At 43.4% G+C, this 25,252-nt stretch overlaps 1 protein-coding gene and 1 long non-coding RNA gene across 4 annotated transcripts; one reads left to right on the top strand and one right to left on the bottom strand.

Annotated features, from left to right (window-relative positions):
- Positions 1–268: 268 nt before the first annotated feature.
- LOC143434656 (uncharacterized) lies at positions 269–5,679 on the bottom strand. Its single transcript, XR_013104299.1, has 2 exons — positions 5,527–5,679; positions 269–897 (listed from the first exon to the last, which is right to left on the bottom strand). It is a non-coding gene; the product is annotated as an uncharacterized LOC143434656 (long non-coding RNA).
- Positions 5,680–5,722: 43 nt separating this feature from the next.
- On the top strand, positions 5,723–21,755 carry Golga7 (golgin A7). 3 transcript variants are annotated; one of them, XM_034520818.2, is made up of 6 exons: positions 5,723–5,827; positions 6,039–6,171; positions 12,771–12,923; positions 16,805–16,906; positions 18,245–18,307; positions 20,431–21,755. In XM_034520818.2, exons 2-5 carry the CDS (start codon positions 6,061–6,063, stop codon positions 18,290–18,292), a joined length of 414 nt encoding a protein of 137 aa, XP_034376709.1. In that variant the 5' UTR covers positions 5,723–5,827; positions 6,039–6,060; the 3' UTR covers positions 18,293–18,307; positions 20,431–21,755. The 3 variants fall into 3 exon arrangements, with proteins under 3 accessions (XP_034376709.1, XP_034376710.1, XP_076770029.1); XM_034520819.2 differs by lacking the exon at positions 5,723–5,827 and having other exon boundaries at positions 5,834–6,171; positions 18,240–18,307; XM_076913914.1 differs by lacking the exon at positions 5,723–5,827 and having other exon boundaries at positions 5,834–6,171; positions 18,237–18,307.
- The last annotated feature ends 3,497 nt before the right edge of the window (positions 21,756–25,252 follow it).

Raw genomic sequence — 25,252 nt, 5'->3', positions numbered from 1 at the left:
ACGTATGTGGGAAGACCCAGCTTTAATCTAGATCTTTTGAGGTAGGAAGAGCCATCTTTAATGTGGGCTGTACCTTCTGCTGGCAGCCTCTATAAAGGACACGGAAGAAGGAAGCTCTTGCTCTCTGTTTGCTTGCTCTCAATCTTGCTGGCAGTTTTATTCCTTCACTGGCACTAGACCCTATTTCTTTGGGATTAAGGTATATACTGAAGACCAGCTGAGACATCTAGCTTTGTGAACTGAACTAGATTCTTGGATCTTCCATTAGTAAGCAGCGATTGTTAGACTACCTGGATCACAGCCTGTAACCCACTCTAATAAATCCCATATGGATGGATGGATAGATAGACAGACAGACAGACAGACAGACATTCATTAGAACAAATAGAATGAATACATTCAAATATATATATACATATACACATATGTATATATATATTCATTCTATTATTCTATTTCCATGGGTATATAAAACTATCCATTGGAGTCTAGTAGACTCACCAGTGGATACACAGTTGAAGACAGTGACTCATTCTCCTGAGCACCCATCAATAACCAGTTCCCCAGGGAGAGGCAGGGCCCCATGAGCATGATGCTGGCAAGTCTCATCTTGTGCAATCCCAGTGCCTACAACCACAGCTGGTGAGAGCTTGTTATTGCAATGGCTGTGTCATTCTCAGAAGATAGCCTGTGAAACCTTTCTCCCTGTCACCTGGCTCTTAAATTCTTTCTTCTCCCTCTTCCACAGTGTCCCCCAAGCCTTCTGGGAGTGGTATGAATGTTCTGTTTAGGGCTGAGCACTCAAAAGTCACTTGTTCTCAGCATCTTGATCAGCCACACGTCTCTGGATTCACCGCAAGAGAAGCTTCTCTAATCAAGACTGAGAGGTGCATTTGTCTGTAGGTATAAACAAACATTTAGAAGGCAGTTTGAAGGCGAGCTAGCAAAACAACAGAAAATAAATCCAGATGCACATGGAAAGGTTATAAAGGGGGTTTCTGTACAGAATAGGAGTAAGCAGGTAACACTTTCAATCTTCATTTCCCTAGAAACCTAACGCTTCTATAATGATATTAGTCTCTGTTTACTGTGTGCAGTTTAAGGGCCAAGAATGTCGCTCAGTTGCTTGAATGCCTGTTTAGCAAACACAAAGCCCTGGGTTCAAACCCCAGAACCCCATTAGCCTGTCAGTAGCCTACACCTGTAATCCCAGCACTTGGGAAGTAAGGGCAGGAAAATCAAAAGTTCAAAGGCATTCCTAACTATAAGTCAAGACCAGTGTCTGGAATACAGAAGACCCTGTCTCATTTTAAGAACTTTCTCTTTCTCAATACTTCTGGTAGGATGGCAGATTAGAAACCACAACACAGAAACTCAGTAACAGAGGAAAAAAAATAGTCAATATAGTGCACAATAAGTTTTTGTTCTACAGAGGCAAAGGAGATGGGAGGGCTGAGAATTGGAGCCCAGCTGCAACCCACTCAAATACAAACCACATGCCCAAATTAAGCTGCAATCTTACTAGACCAGAGAGCTTCAATCCATACTTGTGGTAGGCAGAAAAATGCCCTCCTCAAGACACATGCACACTATTTTCTCAAGCCTATAAACATGCTAAGATAGGAAAACGACAGTGTGTACACTCCAGGGGGAAATGTTTGCAAACCACATTTCTGATGAAAGACTTTTCTTCAAAATATACAAATCCCCAGATTCAGCTAGAAAAAAAACACACTGCTATGGTTTTGGGATGAGTTGTGTCCCTGGGGCTGGGGGTGGGGGGGTCTACAGGTAAAGATTTGGTCCTCAAGATATGGGGAAGTGTTATGGGACCCTGTAGAACGTTCTTAGGTCAGTGGAGGCATGCCTTCAAAGTAGACTGTAGGACCTAAACAATCCTCTTCATCTGCTTTCCAGGTTAGAATAGATTCCCTTAGAACATCGGTTCTCAACCTGTGGATCATGAACCCTTTAGAGGTTGGACAGCCCTTTCATGGGGATCACCTAAGACCATCAGAAAACACAGATATTTACACTACAATTCATAATCGTAGCAAAATTACAATATGAAGTAGCTACAGAAATAATTTTTAGTTGAGGGTCACTACAACATGAGGAGCTGTATTAAAGGGTTATGGAATTAGGAAGGTTGAGAACCACTGCCTTAGGATGTGCCATCTATGCCAGGGGGTGGGGAGGTCTGAACCAATGGAGCTACCCAATCTTGGACTCCAACGTCCAGAATCATGACTAAAATAAACAGCTCTCTACTTCATAAGAAGCCTATGTCACCTATTTCAGTACACTGATAGAGTACTGACTACTATACACTCATACAAAACAATGCAACCTATTAATATGTATTCAAGCCAAAACATTCATAAACATTTCTCCAACCTTCAGAGGGAAGGGGCTGGAGAGATAGTTGAGTGGCAGTAAGTGCTTACTGCTTGTCTTAGTCAAGGTGATTACTGCTGTGACACCAGGACCAAAAAGCAAGTTGTGAAGAAAAGTGGCTTACACTTCCATGTAGTTGTCCATCACTGAAGGAAGCCAGGACAGGAACTCACACGGGGCAGAAATCTGGAGGCAGGAGCTGATGCAGAGTCATGGAGGGGCGCTCCTCACTGGCTTGTCCATCATGGCTTGCTCAATGTGCTCCCTAATGCCAAGACCCTTTAATACAGTTCCTCATGTTGTGGTGACCCTCCAAATCATAAAATTATTTCATTGTTACTTCATATCTGATACCCGGGGGGGGGGCGGTCTTGGCCCACGGGTTGAGAAGTGATGGTTGAGACCAATGTGACTAGCGTATGTCACACTGACAGAAAACTAACGAGGACAATAATCTTGAAAAGGATCCATGTTCACATCAGGTGACTAATAGCCACCTGTAATTCCAGGTACCAGAAGACGCCACACCTCTAGCCATACATATACATACTGATACACATAATTTAAGATAATAACACTAAATCTTAAAACAAACACATCCAACAGAGCATGAAGTGTGCCTGTAATCTTGACACTTGGAAGGTAGAGATGGAGACAGGAGGCTAGCCTGGGTTAAGTGAGACTCTCCCTCAATATTGTAAAAATAAAACATACATCCATACTATAGCTTTTAGGCACTTGATAGGTGTTTTAAGCACTTGATATTACCACAGAGGCTAGATGCCAAGTAAGGGAACAGAGGAAACTGCTGATCCCCCAAGGAGTGGTTTCCGATTTGGTGGTTTTGGAGGTTTTGTTTGTGTAGAGATTCCTTGTGGATTTGTGGGCAGGGTGGTATTTGTTCTCTCACAAGGGAAAGGGCTGAGTTGAATGAGTAGACGTGGGGAAGATCTGGGAAGATTCAGGGGAAAGAAAGCATATATATATATATATATATATATATATATATATATATATATGAATGATCAGAATATATTGTATGATTTTTTTTAATAAAAACTATGAAAAGGGGAACCTCCTTTTTTGTTCCATTAGCAAGTCAGCAGCAGCAGCTTATGGAAGTCACTTTTCACCTAATGCTGTTTTGTTCTTGTATGCCGAATGCCAAACACTTCATTCATTTTTCTTATTGACATTCTTGTATTCTTGTTTTCCTGATATAAAGCTTGAGGGCCAGGGTAAGAGCAGCAGAAAACTGGCTAATGTCCTCTCAGATAAGTCTGATAGCTTTAACTGAAGTGTTTTCCAAACTAAATCAAGGTACTGTGAAAAATAAGTCTATTCAATTCTACCAAGGATGATGATGATGATGATGATGATGATGATGATTAGTTGTTTGGGGTAGTCAATAAGTGCATAAAATACATGAGATACTAAAAGTGTAAAATTTAATGTGAAGCTCCACAGCTTCTGTTCTGAGTGTCAATTCTAATTGTATAGAAGTTCATTTGTATAGGTTTTGGGTCTGGTTAATTTTGTTGTGTGTTGTCTTATTTATTTGCAAGCCTGTTGATAATAACGATTATAAAGTTAAAAAGAAAAAAGTGCCTTTACATGATTTACAGATAGAAATAAAATGGAATGTTAACTTCTTTAATATATACATATATATGTATACATGTGTGTATATATACATATACACATACATATACACATACACACACATATATATGAAGACGTGTAGGTTAATGTCTATAGAAGCTTTATTTGCAATACTAAAATTGGAAGTTTCCATGTCTATCAATAAATGTGGTAATTTCAATATACTTGATCCAGGGAGTGGCACTATTTGGAGGTGTGGCCTTGTTGGAGTAGGTATGGCCATCTTGAAGGAAGTGTGCTACTTTGGGGGTGGTTGAGACCCTCCTCCTAGCTGCCTGGAAGCCTGTCTTCTCCTGTTTGCCTTTGGAACAAGATATAGACCTATCAGCTCCTTTTCAGCACCATGCCTGCCTGGACGCTGGCATGCTTCCCACCATGATGATAATGAACTGAATCTCAGAACCTGTAAGCCAGCCCTAATTAAATGTTGTCCTTAATAAGAGTTGCCTTGGTCATGGTGTCTCTTCACAGCAATGGAAACCCTAACTGAGACACTAAGTGAAAGAATAAATGAGGAAAGTCAACAAAAGAAATTATGTATGGCACAACAGAGGAATCTCTATAATCTATACAATGAGAATGAGACCAAAAACTCCAATTCAACTTAAGTAAAAGTTAAGAAAATGCAAATTTGTTTCTAGTGACAGAAAGGTTAGTGCTGGGCAAAGGGGTCTGCTGAAGAGCTGAAAAGGATGATTGTAAAGAATAAGGAAGGTTTTAGAGGTGGTGTTTACTGTCTTGATTGCATTGATGGTTTAAGGGCATGAACATGATAGAAGTTAGCAACTTGTGTCCATGTTAAATGAGTGGGTTTGCTATCACCCCGTATTGGGACAAAGCTATTCATTTTTAAGACAGGGTCTCACTATGTTAACCTTGCTGCCCTGGAACTATCTAACTATACTGGGGTGGGCTTGAATCCAGAGATCACCAGGGAGTGGGCCAGCCTCTGCCCCGCACCCTGATGCTGGGATTTTTTAATGCTATTTTTTAAAATCCCGAAAGAGAAATCAATTATCCGTGATCTAAATCAAGTATCAGTAATATTTAAAAGTTGTATGAGAACATCACCACTAGACGTGGGTCGGGTTTCTGGCTGTCTTGCAAAGATACGGTCAGTAAAGTAGGGACCAATGAGAGAACTGTAGGTCCAGTCTAGTCACTTAAGCGGGTATAGGTGGTGTACATAACGTCTCGGGGATGAAAAGGGCCAGCACTTCAAGAAGAATTGGAGCAGGGATGCACGAGAATGCAGAACAGGAACATTATCCTCCTCCCTCGCGCTCAAGAGAGTACCAAGGGCCAAATGCATCCCCAGTAGTGAACTTTGTAGTTGTAAACATAGTTGAACCGTCCATGTCTAAGGGATTTGGAGAGTGACGGACGTTTTTGTGGAGGGACGTGGTGTAGCCCACATGAAAGCTGGAACGCAAAATCAAGAAGAGAAATACTCCTGAGACCACGAACCATTTCACCAAGTCTCTAATCCCGGCGTCTTTCCCGGAACTCCTGGATACACCGATCACATCCACCTCAGCTCCTTCTTCCGCCCGGAAAGGCTTCATCCGCCTACACAAGGAAGATCTCTATCCCAGCCACGGCGCACCTCACCGTAACGCGCAGCCGCGGAGGCGTCGCTTTACGGCCGGAGGGGGCGGGGTGTAAACGTGTGGCGCAGGATGGGTTTAGGAGAGGCCGGGCTTTTTTGCGACAGGACGTAAGTGACGGCGAAGGTGGTGCGACAGCAGCTGGAGGGCCGAGGAGGCGGGTTTGTGTTTCCAGGGCCGAACCAGGATGTGGGGGGGCGCGGGTCCTGGGCTTGGGTAGCTGGAGGCCCTCAGCTAGAGCCATGAGTGAAGGGGATCGGCGAGGGGGAGGCCTTGGGCATCTTTGGGCGGTGGGTGGCTCCGAAGGGCTGGCGGGGCCGGAGAGCCGGGTCTAGGCCGGCAGTCTGACCCGTGTCTTGCCCGAACTCGCAGAGCGGCGGGTCCTGTCCTCGCCATGAGGCCGCAGCAGGCGCCGGTGTCCGGGAAGGTGTTCATTCAGCGAGACTACAGCAGTGGCACCCGCTGTCAGTTCCAGACCAAGTTCCCCGCGGAGCTGGAGAACAGGGTACGCAGCCTGGCTCCCTGCCCCTGGGGAGGGTAGAGTCCCTGGAGCGGGAGGGAGTGTCTCACAGTTCTGGAGAGCAGGAGACCTCCAGATTCATAGCAAAAAATACACGAAGAAGGTGCGGTCCAGTATTTGGAGAAAGACTACCAAGGCTAATGGTCAGAGTACAGCGATCTTATAGAACTTAAGATGCTCGCTGCCCCCTCAGTCCACTCAAGAGTGTCCTTAACAGGACCCCAACACACACACACACACGCACACATAGGGTTATCGGTTATTGACACCTCATTGAGGCGTGCACACACACCCAGCTATTGATATCTTGATGAGATGCTAATTCCTGGAACTCCAGGCCGACTCATAACCTCCTGTGGTAACCTATATCCTACCGCCTAAGACACGCAGAAGACAGCGTCATTCTCGTGACTGATATCTGTGGTCACAGTGCTGGTCATTACTGTTCAACTGAAAGGGCTTATTAGTGATATGCTTGGTAGTCCAGACAGGCCTTCTTGGAACCTGAAAAACGTACATAGTCCCGGACAGGACAACTAAGGAACTTGTAGCTGAACCAACCCTGCACTCCCAGTCGTCATCTCTGGGAGCTTCCTGTTTGCCTTGCATATCAAAATGGTCATAGGGCATAGGTCCTTTGGGCAGCCGTGTAAACAAAGATGAGGTTTGTTTACCATTCCTTCAGATTTAACAGCACCAAAAATCTACATGTATTCTTGTGTCTGTCCGGTGTGATTCTTTGGCTCTTCCATCATATTACTCAGATTCTATTTCCTGATGGTAAATCAGTTTCTAGAAACTGAGCCAGGAAGATGAGGAACTTTGAGGTAATTAAGCATGGTGTGGGTGTGGGGCTAAGAAATGCTGGTTGTGGACTAGGTGGGTGGAGATGAGTGTGTACTAGAGAAATGTGTACCAGCCATTTGAAATCAGATGGTTGGTTTGTAGGCTGGTAGTGTAGTTAGTGCACAGAGCCTGTTCCTTCCAGGTTGAAGACCCAGAGATCTATCCCCAGAACTAAATACTTAGTCAGGCCTACTCTCAGCTACTAGGGAGTCTAAAGCAGGAAGATTGCATGTTCAAAGCCAGCCTGGACAGCTTGAAAATACCATGCTCTAAAATAGCTTGAAAAAGGTGGGGATCCTGAGGCCATAATTTGGTGGTAGACCACTTATCTAGCGTATCTGGGGATCTAGTTTCAAGCTCCAGTACTGACTGATCATTACAGTTAGAAAAATCTTGATTTTATTACCGTATCCTTAAGTCTGATTTATGGCCGAAGGCAAGTTAGTGGCACAGTTGCCTTTCTTGAACTGCAAATTAAAGATTAAACAAGCTTTGAAAAGATACTGTGTAAATAGTGTGTGGTCATGGACACTTGTAATCTGGCACCCAAGTGCCATAGGCAGGAGGATCCTGAGGTGTAAGCCAGTATGGACTGCTGTATAGCCAGACTCTTGTCTCAGGGAAAGTGAGGAGGGAGAGGATAACAGGTTTTGATTGACTTGTTTGTGCCATTTAAATGCCTCTGTTGGTGTTTATCAGTCAAACTTCTCTCTTTATTGAGCCAGACACATATATGCAACATCAAGCATCAGGCATTGTGTATGGTAGAACCTTCCCTTAATAATCTTAGGTTAAAAAACCAGATGTACTCACACATACCTTTACAGGAAATTGATGTTGCTAAATTTTGCCATCCAAAAGTGGTACTTCATTGACTTGATAAACCACAGAATTGGTTGTGGTATGTGTATGGTATGTCCCTTTGACTATTTGACTGTTGAGTTAAACACTTACTGTAAACCACTTGGAGAAGCTTTTATGTGTATGTGTTGATCATACATTTAAGTTTTCTTGATTTTGTGTGTTAGGAAGTTGAAAGGCTTCTTTATTTCTCTGCTAACCTAGAAATAGGTGATTGTGCTGCCCTGCCGGTAGGCCTGGCTTTCATTCTGTGGGGATATCACACTTGTCAGTGTAATAGAGAAACTAATGCACAAATGTCTTATGTGACATTATATTTAAAACTGCATGCATGCTGTTTAAGAGCACAGAGAATTATGTCAGCTGAGCAGTGTACTCCCTGCCTGTTACAGCATGATGCTTTGATGCCTGAGAGCTCAGCTGCCTCAGTCCGCCTTCAAATGAACCTTTGTTGTCGTTTTAGGCAAAATGTAAATGTTTTAGTCACCCTTAGCCTTCTGAGAGAAGAAAATCCAAATGAACTATAATAGAGACAAATTCTACTTAATGTAGTCAGCAGAAATAACCTTTGACTTGACGTTGAGTTTGTGATCACTTTAGGCTTGAACAGTGTGTATTTCAACAAAAACAAAACTTCTGAGAAAATCATCCCTATTTCCATTTTAAATGGTGTTTATTGGGTCATGTTTTTTAATTTGGGTCCTAATTTGCATATCTCCAAATTTCCAGTACAGTTTCTGAATTACTATTCAAAGACCTCTGGGGGACTGGTGCCTATCTTAATGTGCTTAGACATACAGGTTTTAAAAACTCCTGGATTTGTTCTTTAGAGCCTAAGTCTAGTTGTGTCACTTGATAACACTGAAGTATCACAAAGGCAGTCTGTTTTGCTAATGCTGTATTTACACAAGTATTAAGTGTGGCCAGCAGGGGCGCAGTGCAGGAGAGTGGACACGGTGTGTGGATGAGTGTAGTGGATCAGGATCATGACCACTCGCTGCTGCTGCCAAGTACCGGTTGCATTTGTTGCGCTTCTGCAAGATGGACACTTAGGTCTGTTTGTTGTGATATTACCACAAACAGGGAGAGATGCGTTGAGCTGCTGGTTACCGTATCACTAGGCAGCAGGAACTCTCAGTTCCTACTGAGGCTCAGAACTTTATGGAGGCCATGATTGTTAATGCGTTTGCCCTAACGACTCCCATCTATGCCCCTCCCACAGTCTTTTATATTAACTTCTTAAAAATCACACAGACTGTACAAGTACATGCACTAAGGTTGGAGCTGAGGTCTTTGTACATGCTAAGTAAGTGCTTCACCACTGAAAACTCAATTTTCTTGTAATACACTTTTAAAACAACTTTATTCCTTCCATCTTCATTCTTTAAAAGGAATCACTGGCTACAGATTTGTTTATTAACCTGCCCTAGATTTACCTCCATCTTGCAAACCTCTGGACTCTGAGAATAATAATTCGTATTTCTAGTCCAAAGGGCAATTTCTAGATCTAGAAAGGCAGTTCTAATCTGGAAGAAATAAGGTAATACTGGATTTGATCTCATTGTTTTGAATTATATTGTATATAAAGAAATGTAAACAATAAAAGAACTTACCAGATCATAACATTGTAGGTAATTGAAGTAACTGAAAGTTAGACCATTAAATGCTCACTGGCTACCCAAAGGGTTAGTTTAGGCATCACTGGACTGCTTGTTTTCAGGGTAGGATCACTCTGGCTTCCGTCCTCAGTGACCTTTTTTTTTCTTTAAATGTGTGTAGGGTGGGAGTGTGGCTGTTTCAAGACGGGGTCTCATTCTGTAGCTCTGGCTGTACTGGAATTCACTATAGAGACCTGCGTGGCCTCACACTCACAAAGAGTAGACTGCCTCTGACTCCCAAGTGCTGGGCTAAAGGTGTACAACACTATGCCCAGCTCTCAATGACCAGTCTTGACCTTGGAGTAGGAGAAACATAGTAGGAAGCTGGCCTGCTCTCCACGTCCTTGTCCACTAGCCCTTGTCATGATAACTAAGAGCAAAACAATGGTTACAACTGCTTCTGCTCAAGGACAGGATCATAAAATATTATCTTCTCTCAAATTTATTTCTTGGTTTGGAGATACAGCTCAGTGTAGCATGCTTGCCTGTCATGTTTGTGCCCTGGGTCAGAAGGATGATGTCAGATGAAACTCTCTACTATGAATGGGCAGCTAAAATTCTAGGATAAAAGAAATTTGAAGTCTACAAAATATTGTTAGAAGAAGAAAGTAAAAACAAATCAGTAGGGGTGGAGATAGAACTCAGTTTTTAGAGTTCTAGACTAACATGCAGGAAGCCATGGGTTCTGTCCCCTGCTCCACATAAAATTAGGATCAGGACATGAAAGTCATTCTGTCTTTAGCTATATAATGAGTTTGAAGCCAGCCTGGAGTACATGAGACCCTGTCTCACAAAAAGAAAGACAAAGGCATGGCTAGCGATAGGACCAGGACAGTGGCAGTGTGCTGTCACAGTTCATGAAGTGCTCTGCGAGATGGTTGTGTGGCCATGTCTTCTCTGGGCGGCATGTATTGCATGTTTGCCCTGAAACTAGTAATACGACTTCTGGGACACAGATATAGCCTGTCCTTAACTAAAGTGTCACCAAGACAAATAGCAAATGTATTAACATGGAGTAATGGGGTCACTAGAGGTTAGGAATGGCTTTCCTGTGAAGCATTGTGTCAGTTTGAGATTTTTGCCCTTCGCAATTGTATGAGTATCAAGTAACAAAATATATGCTGCAAAAGAGGAGCCTGAGAAAACAACAGAGCTTACCATTTGACAACTCTGCTTAAAATAATCTTTCCTCAGTGTTCAAATGCTTGTTTTAAGAATACATACTCAATTGAAAATGGTGATACATACCTGATCCTCAGCATTTGGAAGGCAAAGCATGGAAATCACTGGTATGAGGCCATCCTGGGCTAAGTAGTAAGACTCTGTTTGGAAAAATAAATGAATAAATAATCTTCCAAGGTAGAAGGAACCTCTTCTTATGTGCCCTTGCAATTGGGGGGGGGGTGTATATATAAAAGACTGGCCATAGCATTATAGGTGCTTAGAATACAAATATATATGATCAGAAAGAATACATTAGAATTTGAGAATAGAGAAGTAGTATTTTTGAGCCTTCACAATATCCAGTATCCCATAAGATGGATAAAGTTAAACTCTAAGCAATTATATTAGTGACAGGGGTCTGGATTTAGTCACATGAAAAGTTCTTGCCTTACCTTTTGGGTTTTGTTTGGTTTTTAGACAAGGTCTCATGAGCCCAGGCTGAACTCACATTTACTATATAGCTAATGTCTTGATTGCTTTTTTTATTGCTGTGAAGAGACACCATGACCAGGGCAACTTATAAAAGAAAGCAATTAGTTTCAGTTTTAGAGGGTGACTGGGCTCCATGACCAACATGGTAGGGAGCATGGCATCAGGCAGGCAGCATGCAGGCAGGCAGGCAGCATGCAGGCAGGCAGGCAGGCAGGCAGCATGCAGTCAGGCAGGCAGGCAGGCAGCATGCAGTCAGTCAGGCAGGCAGGCAGGCAACATGCAGTCAGTCAGGCAGGCAGGCAGGCAGCATGCAGTCAGTCAGGCAGGCAGGCAGCATGCAGTCAGTCAGGCAGGCAGGCAGCATGCAGGCAGGCAGGCAGCATGCAGGCAGGCAGGCAGCATGCAGGCAGGCAGGCAGCATGCAGGCAGGCAGGCAGCATGCAGGCAGGCAGGCAGCATGCAGGCAGGCAGGCAGGCAGCATGCAGGCAGGCAGGCAGGCAGCATGCAGGCAGGCAGGCAGGCAGCATGCAGGCAGGCAGGCAGGCAGCAGGCAGGCAGCAGGCAGGCAGGCAGCAGGCAGGCAGGCAGCAGGCAGGCAGGCAGGCAGCAGGCAGGCAGGCAGGCAGGCAGGCAGCATGCAGTCAGGCAGGCAGGCAGGCAGCATGCAGTCAGTCAGGCAGGCAGGCAGGCAACATGCAGTCAGTCAGGCAGGCAGGCAGGCAGCATGCAGTCAGTCAGGCAGGCAGGCAGCATGCAGTCAGTCAGGCAGGCAGGCAGCATGCAGGCAGGCAGGCAGCATGCAGGCAGGCAGGCAGGCAGCATGCAGGCAGGCAGGCAGGCAGCATGCAGGCAGGCAGGCAGGCAGCATGCAGGCAGGCAGGCAGCATGCAGGCAGGCAGGCAGGCAGCATGCAGGCAGCAGGCAGGCAGGCAGCAGGCAGGCAGGCAGCAGGCAGTCAGGCAGGCAGCAGGCAGGCAGGCAGGCAGCAGGCAGGCAGGCAGGCAGCAGGCAGGCAGGCAGCATGCAGGCAGGCAGCAGGCAGCATGCAGGCAGGCAGGCAGCATGCAGTCAGGCAGGCAGGCAGCATGCAGGCAGGCAGCCAGGCAGGCAGGCAGGCAGGCAGGCAGGCAGGCAGGCAGGCAGGGCACTGGATCAATCACTGAGAGCTTACATCTGATCCACAAGTTAGAGACAGAAAAAAGCTAATGTGAGTGGCCAGAGTCTTTTGGAACCTTGAAGCCCACCCCCAGTGACACCTTCAACAAGGCCACACCTTCTAATTGTTAGCAAACAGTTCCACAACTGGTGGGTGAGCAGGCATTCAAACATGAATCTGTGGGGGCTGTTCTCATTCAAACCACAGCCGAGAATGAGCTGGCACTGCTTATCCACCTGCCTTGGCGTCCGTGTGCTGGAATCACAGTGGATGTTTCCATGCCTGTTCTATTTATTGTCTTTTAAATTTGGGATTTTGTCAAGACAGCAAGGTATGTCTGGTAGCAAACCATGAGTTGACCGTCTTTGTTTCTAGAACTTACTTTTACAGTTTTTCTTCCCTACAGATTGATAGACAGCAGTTTGAAGAAACAGTTCGAACTCTAAATAACCTTTACGCAGAAGCAGAGAAGCTTGGGGGCCAGTCATATCTTGAAGGCTGTTTGGCTTGTTTAACAGCATATACCATCTTCTTATGCATGGAAACTCATTACGAGAAGGTATGGCTACATTTGTGCTCAGAAAAATCTCTACATATCATGAAAAAAGATGAATTTTTAGATATTAACAGTTGCTTTAAACTTTAGAAACATTTATAATAATAATAATTCAGATTTTGTTGTTGCTCTTATGTCCAAGCACATAGGAGTGGGTCTTGAGTATTCTTGAAATAGGTCAAGATGTGCATGTCTGCTTGGGATGACAGTGTTCTGACTCTACACGCAAAGTTAGTGTAGAAAACCTGTATGTTTCCTTGTCTCCAGCTTTTTGAGAATCTTTCTATTTTTTTTCCAGAATTTCCATTTTTAATCACATTCTCCAGCTTGAGTTCTTCTCTCCTCTTTCCAGCTGCCTACCAGCTGTAGAGTTGCTGGTTGTCAACTTGAAATGTTGAGAATGCAGACTCCGAGTCTCCCCATCCTGTTCAGTAGCCCCGTCTGGCTGTGGGACATGAAAAGGGAGCATAGCTGTAAAGGGCTGCACTGTCTTCTGTTTTCCCCTTTGTCACTGTGTCTCTGCTGACACTCAGTGCTGTTCTAACGCGTTTCTCCTTGATTTTTGCTTTTCCAGCTCACTTTCCGCTGTCTTTAGAAAACACAGCCTTACTTCCCTGGCCACTCCTAACTCACAACCTCCTTCTTTCCCCAGTTATGACTGGATCAGGCAAGATCCTCCTGAAGCTGATGTCAGGTTACCTTTCTAGCTCCAACTCCCACGCCCTTTCTTCATGTGTTTCAATAGACCAGACAGACAGACAGACAGACAGGATTAGAGTGTAGATCTTATCTGTATAACAGGAGGCACTCAGATTTCATGCAGAGCATAGATATGGGTAGCACTGGTTCTAAGTAGGCTTTGGGTATGTGGGAAGAGAGCCTGAGAGAGGGAATGGACACAAGTCCGAGCTGAGACTGCTCGGATTAGGAGCATGGCCGTTTGGGTGGAAGGAAGGGAATGCTGATGATGGAACCAGGATTCAGGGAGGAGCTGACTTTAAGGAGGAGGGAAAGTTGAATTCCCGTAGATAAAAACATGGTCATCCAGCCATGCTCTTAAGGAAGCATGTTTCTGCCAGTGATGGTAGAGGTACATCCTTTGGCGTGACAATTGTAAAAGGGAATTAGTAATTGGGTACCAGACAAGTCATTCTGGCTACAGGATCTTGGATACATTCATTTCTTGGCGTTCTCTCAACTATATAGTAGATCTTGGAATTAATACATAGCCTCATATATAGTAAATGTTTAATAAACATTTTCTTGAAGTAGATTTTTAAAATATTTTTATGCATTTATATGTTGTATTGCACACATACAGGGCACTGGAGACCAGAGAACAAGGTACAGGCCTCTGCCTTCCACTGTGTTTGCCTGAGACAGGTTCTCTTTTTGTTGTTCATTGCTGCATCGTCCCAGCTAGCTAGCACTCAAGCTTCCTGTCTCCTGTCTGGTGTGCTGGCTTATAGATGCCTGTACTTCTGTTTCTGGCGTCTACGTGGTCTCTGGGGATCTGAACTCAGGTCACGAGGCTTGCACAGCAAACCATCTCCCCATCCTCACCTCTAGTTCTTTATGAAAAGGCAGGATTGAACGTTTAGACACCAGTGTTTAAACATTAGGATTTCTTATTCCACGAAGAGTAAACCAAATAAAATGTTTACACTTTATCATGTGGGTTAAATTTCTTGAAATTGTCAATAATCCTTTGAAAACTTGCTTGAACAGTTATGCCCTTTGTTGCTTATATTATGCTATTTATTGATTTGTTTCAATGAAGATAAAGAGGATAGTGTTATTTCTCCATTGTTGCTGTTAGAATTAGAGAACAGTTGAGCTTATAGGGGTTTCCTCACTGGCTGCTTTGTTTACCAGGATGCTAGAATGCATCCCTTCTCCTGGGCTGTAATTAGAAGGACACTTGAGTATTTCTGAAAATGCCAAGATTCTGTTCTCGACTCAGCTTTGCTCCTACAGTCTTTCTCGCAGCCTGCTTTCACAGTCATGTTCCCAGGAAGAACACTTGTCTGTTCTGGAAGTTTGATAATGTTTCATTCTGTACCTATTACACTAGTTGAGGTTGTATTGGGTGTTTGGAATAAAGTAATTTCATTAAATACTAATTTAAGCGTGAATAAAATGTCATCTTAAGGTCTTTTGAGAGAAGTGTCGGGTGCAGTTTGGAATGGCTGTCCATATGAATTCTTACTGTTACTAGGAATGGAGAAACCAGAAGCAACTTGTATTGCCTTCTCCAAAATAAGGATTTGGAATTGTCCTTTTAGAGAGGGAGGTAAGAAAGTAAGAGAGAGAATGAGAGTGGCTCATTTGTTTCTGAACTAATAGCCAGATGCACATAAATGATTCTAAAATTTAAACAGAAACTTTGCCCGATAAAGTTATGCTTGAATCAAATAAAAGGAATGCTGTTTCCTTGCTAGTGACCTGTGTCCAAGGAGGAAAGCTGTTTTAAAGCAACCCATTCCTAAAACCATCCACGCATACATGTCTGTGTCCCCTCTACTATTACTGGTCTGGGGCTGAAGGAGACATGCTCTCCACTTTCCCATTCTGGTGACTGAGGTCAGGAAATTGGAAAGATGATTGAAAGTCCTGAGCTGAGCCCATTCATGGACTCCTTCCACGCGTTAATTCAGGGTTATTGATAAACTGTGAAGATAATGCCTGAGGGGTTTGCTTCTAATGACCAGACATAGTTCATATTCTTCAGAGCTGAAAATAAGACAGCAATACATTGTTTCTGGTGATTAGGTTTAAAAAATTGTCATTTTTAGAAATGGTGTTTTTGATTTCCTGAAGAACCATATCGGTTGCTCTTTCAATATTCATTCACAGCACTCTTTAAAAAGGGATAAACCTGAGGCAATTTTACCTCCAAAGACAGAGCATGACACATAAATATTTATTTATGTATTTCCCTTCAATAAGAAAACTATCGTAACTTCATAGAGCTTTATATTTTGAGATAGTTTATAGTAAACTATCTCAGTTGTAACATCTCCCTCCTTTATTGCATTTCCTGGTCTATCTGCACTCTTAGCCAAGGCTCTCGGCCGGCGTCTGGTACATCCGCACCGTTAGCGGATGCTCAGTGTCCTGTGCTGCTTTGTTTTCACACATTGCTTTTCCTCTCTCTGTTGTGAGCAAGTTTGTGCCCTCTTCATTTTCTCACAGTGAAAATCTAAAGAAATACTGGGTGAGTTAAAGACTAAATCACAGTCCTTTAGAATGAGGCTCCGATGACTTTGAGCGTGAAGTACAGTACGTAGCTCCTTGACTTTAGAGAACGCAGCTAAGATGTATTTTCTCACACTGTCTGAATTGCCCTCGTTAAAGCGGAGGAGCTGGCTGTTTCTCAGAGTTCCTTTGTGTCCTCGCTGGGTTTTGTCTACATTTGTTTTGACTTTTACAAGCTTAATACTAAATTTATAATTTGAAGTTCCTGTCTAGGAAGCAAGAGCAAACTACAGAGTATCAGTGTATGCAAACATAGAAACGATTCAAGACATCTGTGATCAGAAACAGCACCAGCACTGACGTCTGTGTGCTTGCTCTACAAGGAGAATGAGGCTCACAGCAGAGTGGCGGAGCTCCCTTTGTTATAGGACAAGTCATTACTGAAATGGCTGAGGACACAGGGAGGGAGAGAGGCCGTTCTTAAGCAGGAGACAGAGCGAGCCTCACATTAGATAGAGGAGGCCTGTGTGTACCGCTGATAACAGCCAGATAACCCAGACTCTGTTTCTGCCTTATAAAAATCAATATGACTTGCGTTGAAAGCCAACTCACTGTCTGAATATTTTGAGATCTAGCTAACATGTCAGATGAAATCTGTTAAAAGCTGTGGTGTTTCCTTCTGACAGGTCTTGAAGAAAGTCTCCAAGTACATTCAAGAACAAAATGAGAAGATATATGCTCCCCAAGGCCTCCTCCTAACAGACCCCATTGAGAGAGGACTCCGAGTTGTATCCTTTAGTCCAGATCAGAAGATCTAAATGTTTCTACAAAGAAAGTCATAATGGTACCATTTGGCCTTGACCAGAAAGCACTTCAGTTCTATTCCTTGTTATGTGTGCCTTCAGAGTTTTCATGTGAATTACATACCATAGGCATTCCTTTGCTAACATGTTCTTAAACCATGTCTTTCTGAACTTTGCATTGTACAGGTTTCTAGGTTGTTTAGTATTCTGGTCTTGTAATTATGAAGCTTATAAGAGTAATATATTTCAGCTGAAGAAACTATGAACATGAAGCCCCCTTGAGTGTGTGGTGAGACTGTCATCCAAATGACCTGCAGTCCACAGGTTCATCTGGCTGGTTGAAGTCTGTTACAGCTGCCAGTGTATCATCTCATCATCTTTGGCATACTGTCCGTAGTTTAGAGGCAGGAGGCCTTGAGAAGTTACTAAGTGGATTTAGTTAATAAAATTGCAAAAACTGCATTTACTAATTAAGTGAAGTAATGACCAAGTGGTCTTTAACCTGGACACATAACCCTCGGTGTTACGGTGGTAGTTTTAGCAGTTTAACCTCGGTGTTACGGTGGTAGTTTTAGCAGTTTGACCTCGGTGTTGCGGTGGTAGTTTTAGCAGTTTGACCTCGGTGTTACGGTGGTAGTTTTAGCAGTTTGACCTCGGTGTTGCGGTGGTAGTTTTAGCAGTTTAACCTCGGTGTTACGGTGGTAGTTTTAGCAGTTTGACCTCGGTGTTGCGGTGGTAGTTTTAGCAGTTTGACCTCGGTGTTACGGTGGTAGTTTTAGCGGTTTGATTAACTCTACTCTGCAGCAGTGACTCTTTTAAGGGTCATCAACATCTTTCACAAAAACATTTTCATATAATTGGAAGCCATTTTTGAGTCCCTCAATCTCTATGAATTCTCAGTTGTAAATCTCCTAGTTACAAATACAAAGGGCTGGAGAGATGGCTCAGTGGTTAGGAGCACTGGCTGCTCTTGCATACTCGCTGCTCTTGCAGACTCGGGTTCGATTCCCAGCACCCACATGACAGTTCACAGCCATAACTCCAACCCCAGGGGATCCTCTGCCCTCTGACGGATCCTGCACACTGTGTGTGCCTCCATGCAGACAGAACACACACAAATGAAAAAGAAAATACTTGGCAGATTTTTTTGTAAAACAGTGTTTTAGAAGTAACTGCTCTCATTATTGCAGGTAATTTATTAAACTTTCTGCAAAGCAGAAAAAGTGAATCTGCACACACCAAACCGTGCATATCATCTTGCTGTAGTCTGTCTCCTCCATGTGTTACATCCTAGTGTGTTTCCTTAATGGCCATGCTGTTTAGATTGAAATCACCATCTATGAAGACAGAGGTGTGAGCAGTGGAAGATAAACCACAGGATGAAAGGTGAGTATGAAATCCCATGGTTTCTATATCTGTGTTAAATGTTAGTTAGGTATTACTTTTTCCCCTGCTTGTAAATAACAGGTTAAGTCATGTAGGCATTCTATTGATTGTGTAAGTTCAAGCTAATCTCAGGTTCACTTTGTATTTTAAATGTGTGTGTAGCTCAAGTCTGCTTGGTTATGCACTTTAATTTTTAGTTTTCCCTCTGTTATCGTCAAGCTGGCTGTTACTTTGATACTTAGAGAGCAATGTATTGGGCTTGCTTTAATACTTTAGATGTGTTTTAGCCTCTTAAATGTTGGGTATTGCATATATCTGAACCAGCCCAGAGATTTTTGTCTTTATGCCTTGTTTTTAAGGAAGCCCAGGTACATTTCAGGAGGGAAAATGGCTTCAGAACCTTGGAAGGAACTTTACCTGGAGGGTTCAACATAAATTTCATTCCTTTGGTTAGAATGTTAATATTCTTATATAGCCAGGTGATACCCTTTAATAAATAGAAACAAATTAGTTACTGGTAATAAAAACCTGGAGTCAGATACTGTCAAGTCCATGCCTGTGTTTGTCCAGCTCTTAAAGGACAAACATGGTACTTCCTGTTCCCATCCATTTCAGTTACACGTTCCGCTGTGCTTCACGGGTGCCTCTGGTACTGATTAACAGGCAGCACAAGGCAAAATGTATGAAGCACACATATCTTCTAGGGCAACAAAACTAGCAACCGCCATTTCAGGGCTCCTCCTCTGCTGGGTGTTGTACTAACAGTGTCTAGAATCTCACAAGGTCTTTTACTTCACAGATGAGCACACTGAGATACAAATAGACAGAGTCAAGGTCACACTGCTAACAAGTATCGGATGAGCTCAAGGCCCCTTGGATGCCGTACTTGACCCCAGTGATTGCAGCAGCAGAATATACAGAAAGGACAGATGGTTCCTGTCCTAATATTAACCCCTTCCTTCTCTGTGGCTTTCTTAAGAACCCATCTTGTCTCCTGTCCATTTATTGATCCTCTCAGTCTTTCAGCATTCCACACTGCAGTGTGGCAGCTCTAGTTCAGTTTTGAAGTCATGTGTTTATTTCCTTTACAGCTTCATTTTGAACACGTAGCGTTAGTTGTCCATATGTTTTTTCATGTACAATTTCCAAACTGACATTTTTCACATGAGCCACTGGGAACGCTGGTTTTTGTCACATGCCACTGGAATGACTTTATCATTTATAGCTGTGACACATCTGTCATGACTCACTTTGTAGCTGCTTTGTGCTGCTTTAAGGACATGTTTTTCTGAGGTGGTGTAAAGTTGTGACCAATTATACCTCAGAGCCTAATGTATCACTATTAAGACAATAGTGAAATTTTGAAATGAGAAAGCTTTGCTTTCGGAACTTGTACATAGTTTCATGAATGTAAATATTTTTGTTCAATACAGTGTAGTTTTCAGAGTTTTCTGTTGCTCACTTCTAAGACAGTCATCCCCACTGTTGGGGATGGTTATAAACTAGAACTTACTCAGTTTGACCTTTGCTAAAGTCTCGAAGATGTCTGTAGGTTGGAGTATTATTAAAGAGGAAGCAGCATGAAGCAGAGAGCATGGGCGGGCGGGCAGTAGAGCTTCACGCAAAACCCTGTTGCCCTTTTCTAATGTTGCGCATCTATGGTAGCCATGTGTGTGTTCTCTCTAAGATTGTCTGTGTTAAAGATGAAATAGGGGCTGGAGAGGTGGCTGGCTGCTCCTCCAGAGGGGGACATGGAGTGTCCCCACGGCTGGAGCCCTCTCCTGGCCTCCACGGGCATTGCATACAGGTGGTACACAGATACAGGCAGGCAAAAAGGTTTAAAAAGAGAGATGAAATATAATTGCCATCACAGTAAATTAGTGGGTGATAAAAGTAGATGACATTTGTTAGCACCTTTGTGACAGCACATTCTAAGTGATTAATCCTCACAAGCCTACTACACAGTTGGGTATCAGCAGAGCTCACCACTTGTAACACATCTTAGAAGGTTGTTTTATTTATTTATTTTTTATTATTATTATTATTATTATTATTATTATTATTATTATTATTATTATTATTTAGCATTCCTTTCTAAAGTGTTTACTTTTCCCGTCTTACAGATCCCACCTCCAGCTGGGACCTTCGTCTATCCACTGGCCGATGGCAGAGTGTCCCTACCTCCTCTCCAGAGCGTTATTCTCTTGTCTCTGCTGCCAGAGCCACGGTGCCACACCTGGAGTGACTGCTTGTCACTCAGCATCCACTTTGTGTCTCCCAATTGTGTAGGACTCTGTGATCTTTTGATTTGTTTCCAAGAAAATATAAGGAAGCAATTCACCTTTTAAAATTCAAAGCCATTTAAAAAACAGGCAGTTGGTCAGCCCAAGACAAAGTTATTTTCTTTCCCGACACCAGTCTCACTGGTTCTCCTTGTCCCTTGGGCCAGTTTCCTAGGTGGCTTTATGATTCCACAAATCATGTCTTAGCTCAGTTCTTCCCCCAGATTAGTAACGGGCTTTGAGGGTGTGTATGCCTGTGGCCTGGCTGATCTGCTGCCCAGATTCCCCAAGCTACCAGCCTTGATGTGCTTCAGATCTTAAGATTGATTTCTGCTGTTCAATTTCATAGGCTCCTTGAGAGAATAATATATGTTACTTGTTTTAGTATTGCACTTATTATTAAAGCAGTATTTAATGCAATTCAGGTTGTTTTCTTTGAAAGCATTTCTGTTAATGTGCATTACCTCGAAATGTTGGGGAGATATTGTGTGTGTTGCTTGTTGATTACCCAGATAAGTAAGCACAATAATCAGATACTCAGCCATCAGATGCACCGCCCCAGCTCCGCCCCAGTGTGTAACAAGCAAGTGTCCTAAACACCTAAGTCTAGTTTTGTTACAAATATAACTTAGGAGAAAAAAATTGGTAGAAATAATACTGTATGTTGCTAATTTGTAATCTACTTATAAACTCTGATTCACAGCCTCCTCACATACAGTATTCAGGGCACAGAGACCTTTTGATTGACTCAAGTAAGTTTTGGCTTCCGTGTAACTTGCAAGTTCAAGTTAATTTTTCCAGCTCTTCTCTGTCTCTATACTCTCGTAGTGTTGGGATTTCTTATGTCCTTCCTTGTAGGAGTTTGAGAGCACTGTGTTTGTGAGAAGTTAAGGAACATGAGGAATGAATGAAGCAGTTACAAGTTGAACTTAGAGATATTGTAGGTGCTAATACTGGATTTAATCTTTGAGATTTAATTTGTTTTCTGGGCCTTGTAGTTATTCAGTAAACCCCTTAGATCTGTGTAATAATTTAATTGTATAACCCTCATTTGTTCCTTTAAAGCCTATACTAGTCTGTCTGCCTTTTAAACTTGTTGCAATAATGTTGCGGAAATATTACCACATTAGTAAAACTTTTCTTAAATAAACACTCTCTGTGTCTTAGTTGATGTGATTTGATAGAAGAAATGGTCTGGCATTTTATTTGGAAAACAATATTAGAATAACTGATAAATTATATCTAAGTATATTTCTTTTTATTTAGAGTGTGTGTGTAAGTATGTGTTATATGTAGGTGTGCACATGCCATGTCATGTATGTGGAGGTCAGAGTCAGTTCTCTCCTCCCACCATGAGGACACCATGATAGAATACAAATGATCAGGTTTGGTGGCAGGAGACTTTACCTGGTAGACATCTTACCCACCCTTAAAATGAATAGACAGTTTGCAATAAAGAGTTTTCAGAATTACTACTATGTCTTGGATCATCTGATGACTTTTGAAAAATAAGGTAGATTTATGGAGAATAGGACATGGGACTGGTGAGATGGCTCAGCAGATAAGCATGCTTGCCACCACGCCTGACCCACTTGATGGAAGAAGACAACTAACTCCCACAAGCTGTAATTTGACCCCTACACATTACACTAGGCGGGTGCATGCACACAATTTTTAAAAAAAAAAAAATACAAAATACAGTATATTCTGACATTTTTCTGTGAGCTTATTTCTCATAGGAGATTTTCAAGCATCTTTCTCTTGAAATAAATAGTTCTCCGTGTAGATATCCACTCTCCAGTGTGCACAACTTAGGAGAAATGTTAAGAGTAGCCACACTGTGGTGGCGCACACCTTTACTCACAGCACTTGGGAGGCAGAGGCAGGGGGATTTCTGAGTTCAAGGTCAGCCTGGTCTATAGAGTGAGTTCTAGGACAGTGAGGGCTACACAGAAACCCTGACTTGAAAAACCAAAAAGGTAGAGAGGGAAGGGGAGGAGGAGGAGAAAGAAAGAAATGTAAAGGTAGAAAATACCCAACCCACAGTGTTTGCCCTTAGCCTAGATGAGGTTCTGGACTGCCCAGCTCCTGGGATACTCAAGGTGGCGTTTCATAGGCCTGACAAGATGGCTCAGAGTAAAGGCATTTGCCTGAGAACCTGAACTTGATCTCCAGGACTCACACGTAGAAAATGGCTAAATCCCAGCAGGTAGTGCTCTGACCATTCCCACCCATGCCCAATAAACAAATGGTAGGATAGGTTGCAGTTACACATGTAAGGATTATGGCTAGCCTGTGCTAGGTTCCATCTCTACCTCAGGTTCCTTGGTTGAAACCTTTGAAGTCTACCAATGACCAAGGCGACCTGTAAGGGACTGGGAGCATAACTTAGTGCTTGCCCGCCATACATGAGATCCTAGGTTCAGTCCCCCACCCCCTGCGAAAATGCTCTGAACTTCATGGCTGAACTGGACTCAAGTGGTGCCTGTGCCTCAGCTGAGACCAGCTTACAAGCACAAACTACCATGTCCAGGGTTTGGTTTGGTTTGGTTTGGTTTGGTTTGGTTTGGTTTGGTTTGGTGGGGTGGGGTGGGGTGGGTTGGGTTGGGTTGGGTTGGGTTGGTTTGGTTTGGTTTGGTTTGGGGGGTTGGGTTGGGTTGGGTTGGGTTTTAATTACTAAGTGATGTGATCCTAGCAACCTGCTTGGCTTTGTGCTGTTACCTTCTGACCTGAGAGTGAACTCCTGAGCCTTCAGATTCTGTCTGAGTTGTGAGTAGAGCTCTTAGCATGAAAGGCTCAGCACAGAAAATAAAACCTTCAGGTTCATAACTCACCTTGTTTTTTTAAGAATTTTCTGGCCGGGCAGTGGTGGTGCATGCCTTTAACCAGGGCAGCCAGGGATGTACAGAGAAACCCTGTCTGGGGGGATGGGGGGGAGAATTTTCTGAAATTGGGTGTGGCTGGGCACACCTGTGATAGGACAGGGGGAGGGTCCAGTTTAAGGGCAGACTGCTACAGAGTGAGACTTCAGGGGCTATCAACTAAGAGTTGTTTTGTGTTGACTGCTAGCCTACAGTTCTTGACCACGCATGTGTTCTCTAACCTCTTTTCAGGAAGTGAACAAAATTCATACACAGAAATGTCTTGGTAACTGCTAATCTGCATCCACCAAATGCCGAGGAACTGACCTAAATGAGCAGTCCGACCGCAAATGTGCGAGCCCGCTCCAGTGTGGGATTAGCACGTGCAGCTCATCCAGTTCACATAATCCAGTTCCTGCCTTTCACGAACGTTTGAAGAATCATATCTGAAAACCGACACTAGTGGAAGGCATCACATCCCAGCCTCCGGTGTGTCAGACAGGCTCACTGAGCTACACGCTACTCCCTGTACTTGTAATATGTGGCTTTTTTATTTCCTATACATTTGAAAATGTCCAGGTAATGCTCCCAAGAAACAACTTGTATGTTGGGTTTGGTGGCTAATTCCAGTAGAAGCAGCAGATCTCTGTGAGTTCAAGGCCATCCAGGACAACAGTTAGACTACTGTGGGCTACAGCCGGGTTGTGGAGGCTGTACAGCAAACCACCTTGCATGTGTCTATGTAGACTGCCATGTCCGGGATGATCACCACCCCTCAAAATGTTAAAGAGGCAGAGGAAAAGGAAAGGAGTGTGGGAAAGTAACTTTCCTGGCTTACAAGTAAGAAGAGCCCAGTGTTGAGGGTAAAGATGAATGACTCCCTGTAAAAGTTAAAGACAAATCCTCACAGACAAAAACCTGGGGTGATTTCAGCATTCACAGGACTCCATAGGTTATACCAGAAGCTTATACTTCAGCAGTTTCTAGAATGGCAGCTGCATACAGAATCGATGGTAATATACCCAATAGCCAAGGCTTCTGGGTATTGTTTCAGAAACTATAACAACTTCATAACCAACTTCACTATGAGTTTGAGGCCAACCTGCTCTACATAGCAACTTCCAGGTTGTAAGGCCCGACAGGCAGGGAGGAACTCCCTCCCTGCTCTTGGGAATTCACGGCCACCCCAATAACTGCAAAGACACCGAACTTGATGTAACAGCAAAAGGTATATTTCAATCAACGCGTTGAGGTCTCGCTTCCAGCCTGTCCTACGCAGAGGCAAGCAGTGAAGTACGACCCCCACTTAGGGAAAAGATAGAGTTTTTATAGTAAGAACCGCAACCCAGGGAAACGAGGGGGAAATATCAAACACTATTCAATTTGTCTTGTGGTTCGTTTTGTTCCTAGTATCCAGGATGCATGGGCACACTGAGAACTCCCAACTCAAACTCTCCTGGTATCCAGGGTGCACAAGAACGCTAACTTGAACTCTCAGCTCAAACCCTATTCAATCTATCTGATGGTCAGTTTTTAGTTCCTGGTACCCATAGCACTTGGTCACGCTATCTTGAACTCCCAGCTCTGAACTCTATTCAATCTATCATCTATTTTGTCTTGTGGATAGCTAGTTTCCTAGGACCCAGAACACAGAACAAGCTGATCTGCACTCTTGACTCCATCTGTGGAAGGTTTAAAAATTTTTAACCCTTTCACAGGTCAGCCACAGTTACATGATTAAACCCTGGATCAAATAAAAATAGATAATAAATTTTTTTTTACATCAGTGATAAAACTGTAGA

The sequence above is a fragment of the Arvicanthis niloticus genome, chromosome 16 (assembly GCF_011762505.2).
Source record: "Arvicanthis niloticus isolate mArvNil1 chromosome 16, mArvNil1.pat.X, whole genome shotgun sequence".
NCBI lineage: Eukaryota > Metazoa > Chordata > Mammalia > Rodentia > Muridae > Arvicanthis > Arvicanthis niloticus.
Note: the sequence above shows the minus strand (reverse complement) of the source record. Positions and strands in the feature narration are given on the sequence as shown.

What these genes read in the sequence shown, in the direction of transcription:
- Golga7 (XM_034520818.2), top strand. Translation starts at nt 6,061, where the DNA reads ATGAGGCCGCAGCAGGCGCCGGTGTCCGGGAAGGTGTTCATTCAGCGA. An exon ending in CCGCGGAGCTGGAGAACAGG is followed by an intron (nt 6,172 to 12,770) that starts GTACGCAGCCTG and finishes TCTTCCCTACAG; the next exon opens with ATTGATAGACAGCAGTTTGA. An exon ending in TTGAGAGAGGACTCCGAGTT is followed by an intron (nt 16,907 to 18,244) that starts GTATCCTTTAGT and finishes CATGCTGTTTAG; the next exon opens with ATTGAAATCACCATCTATGA.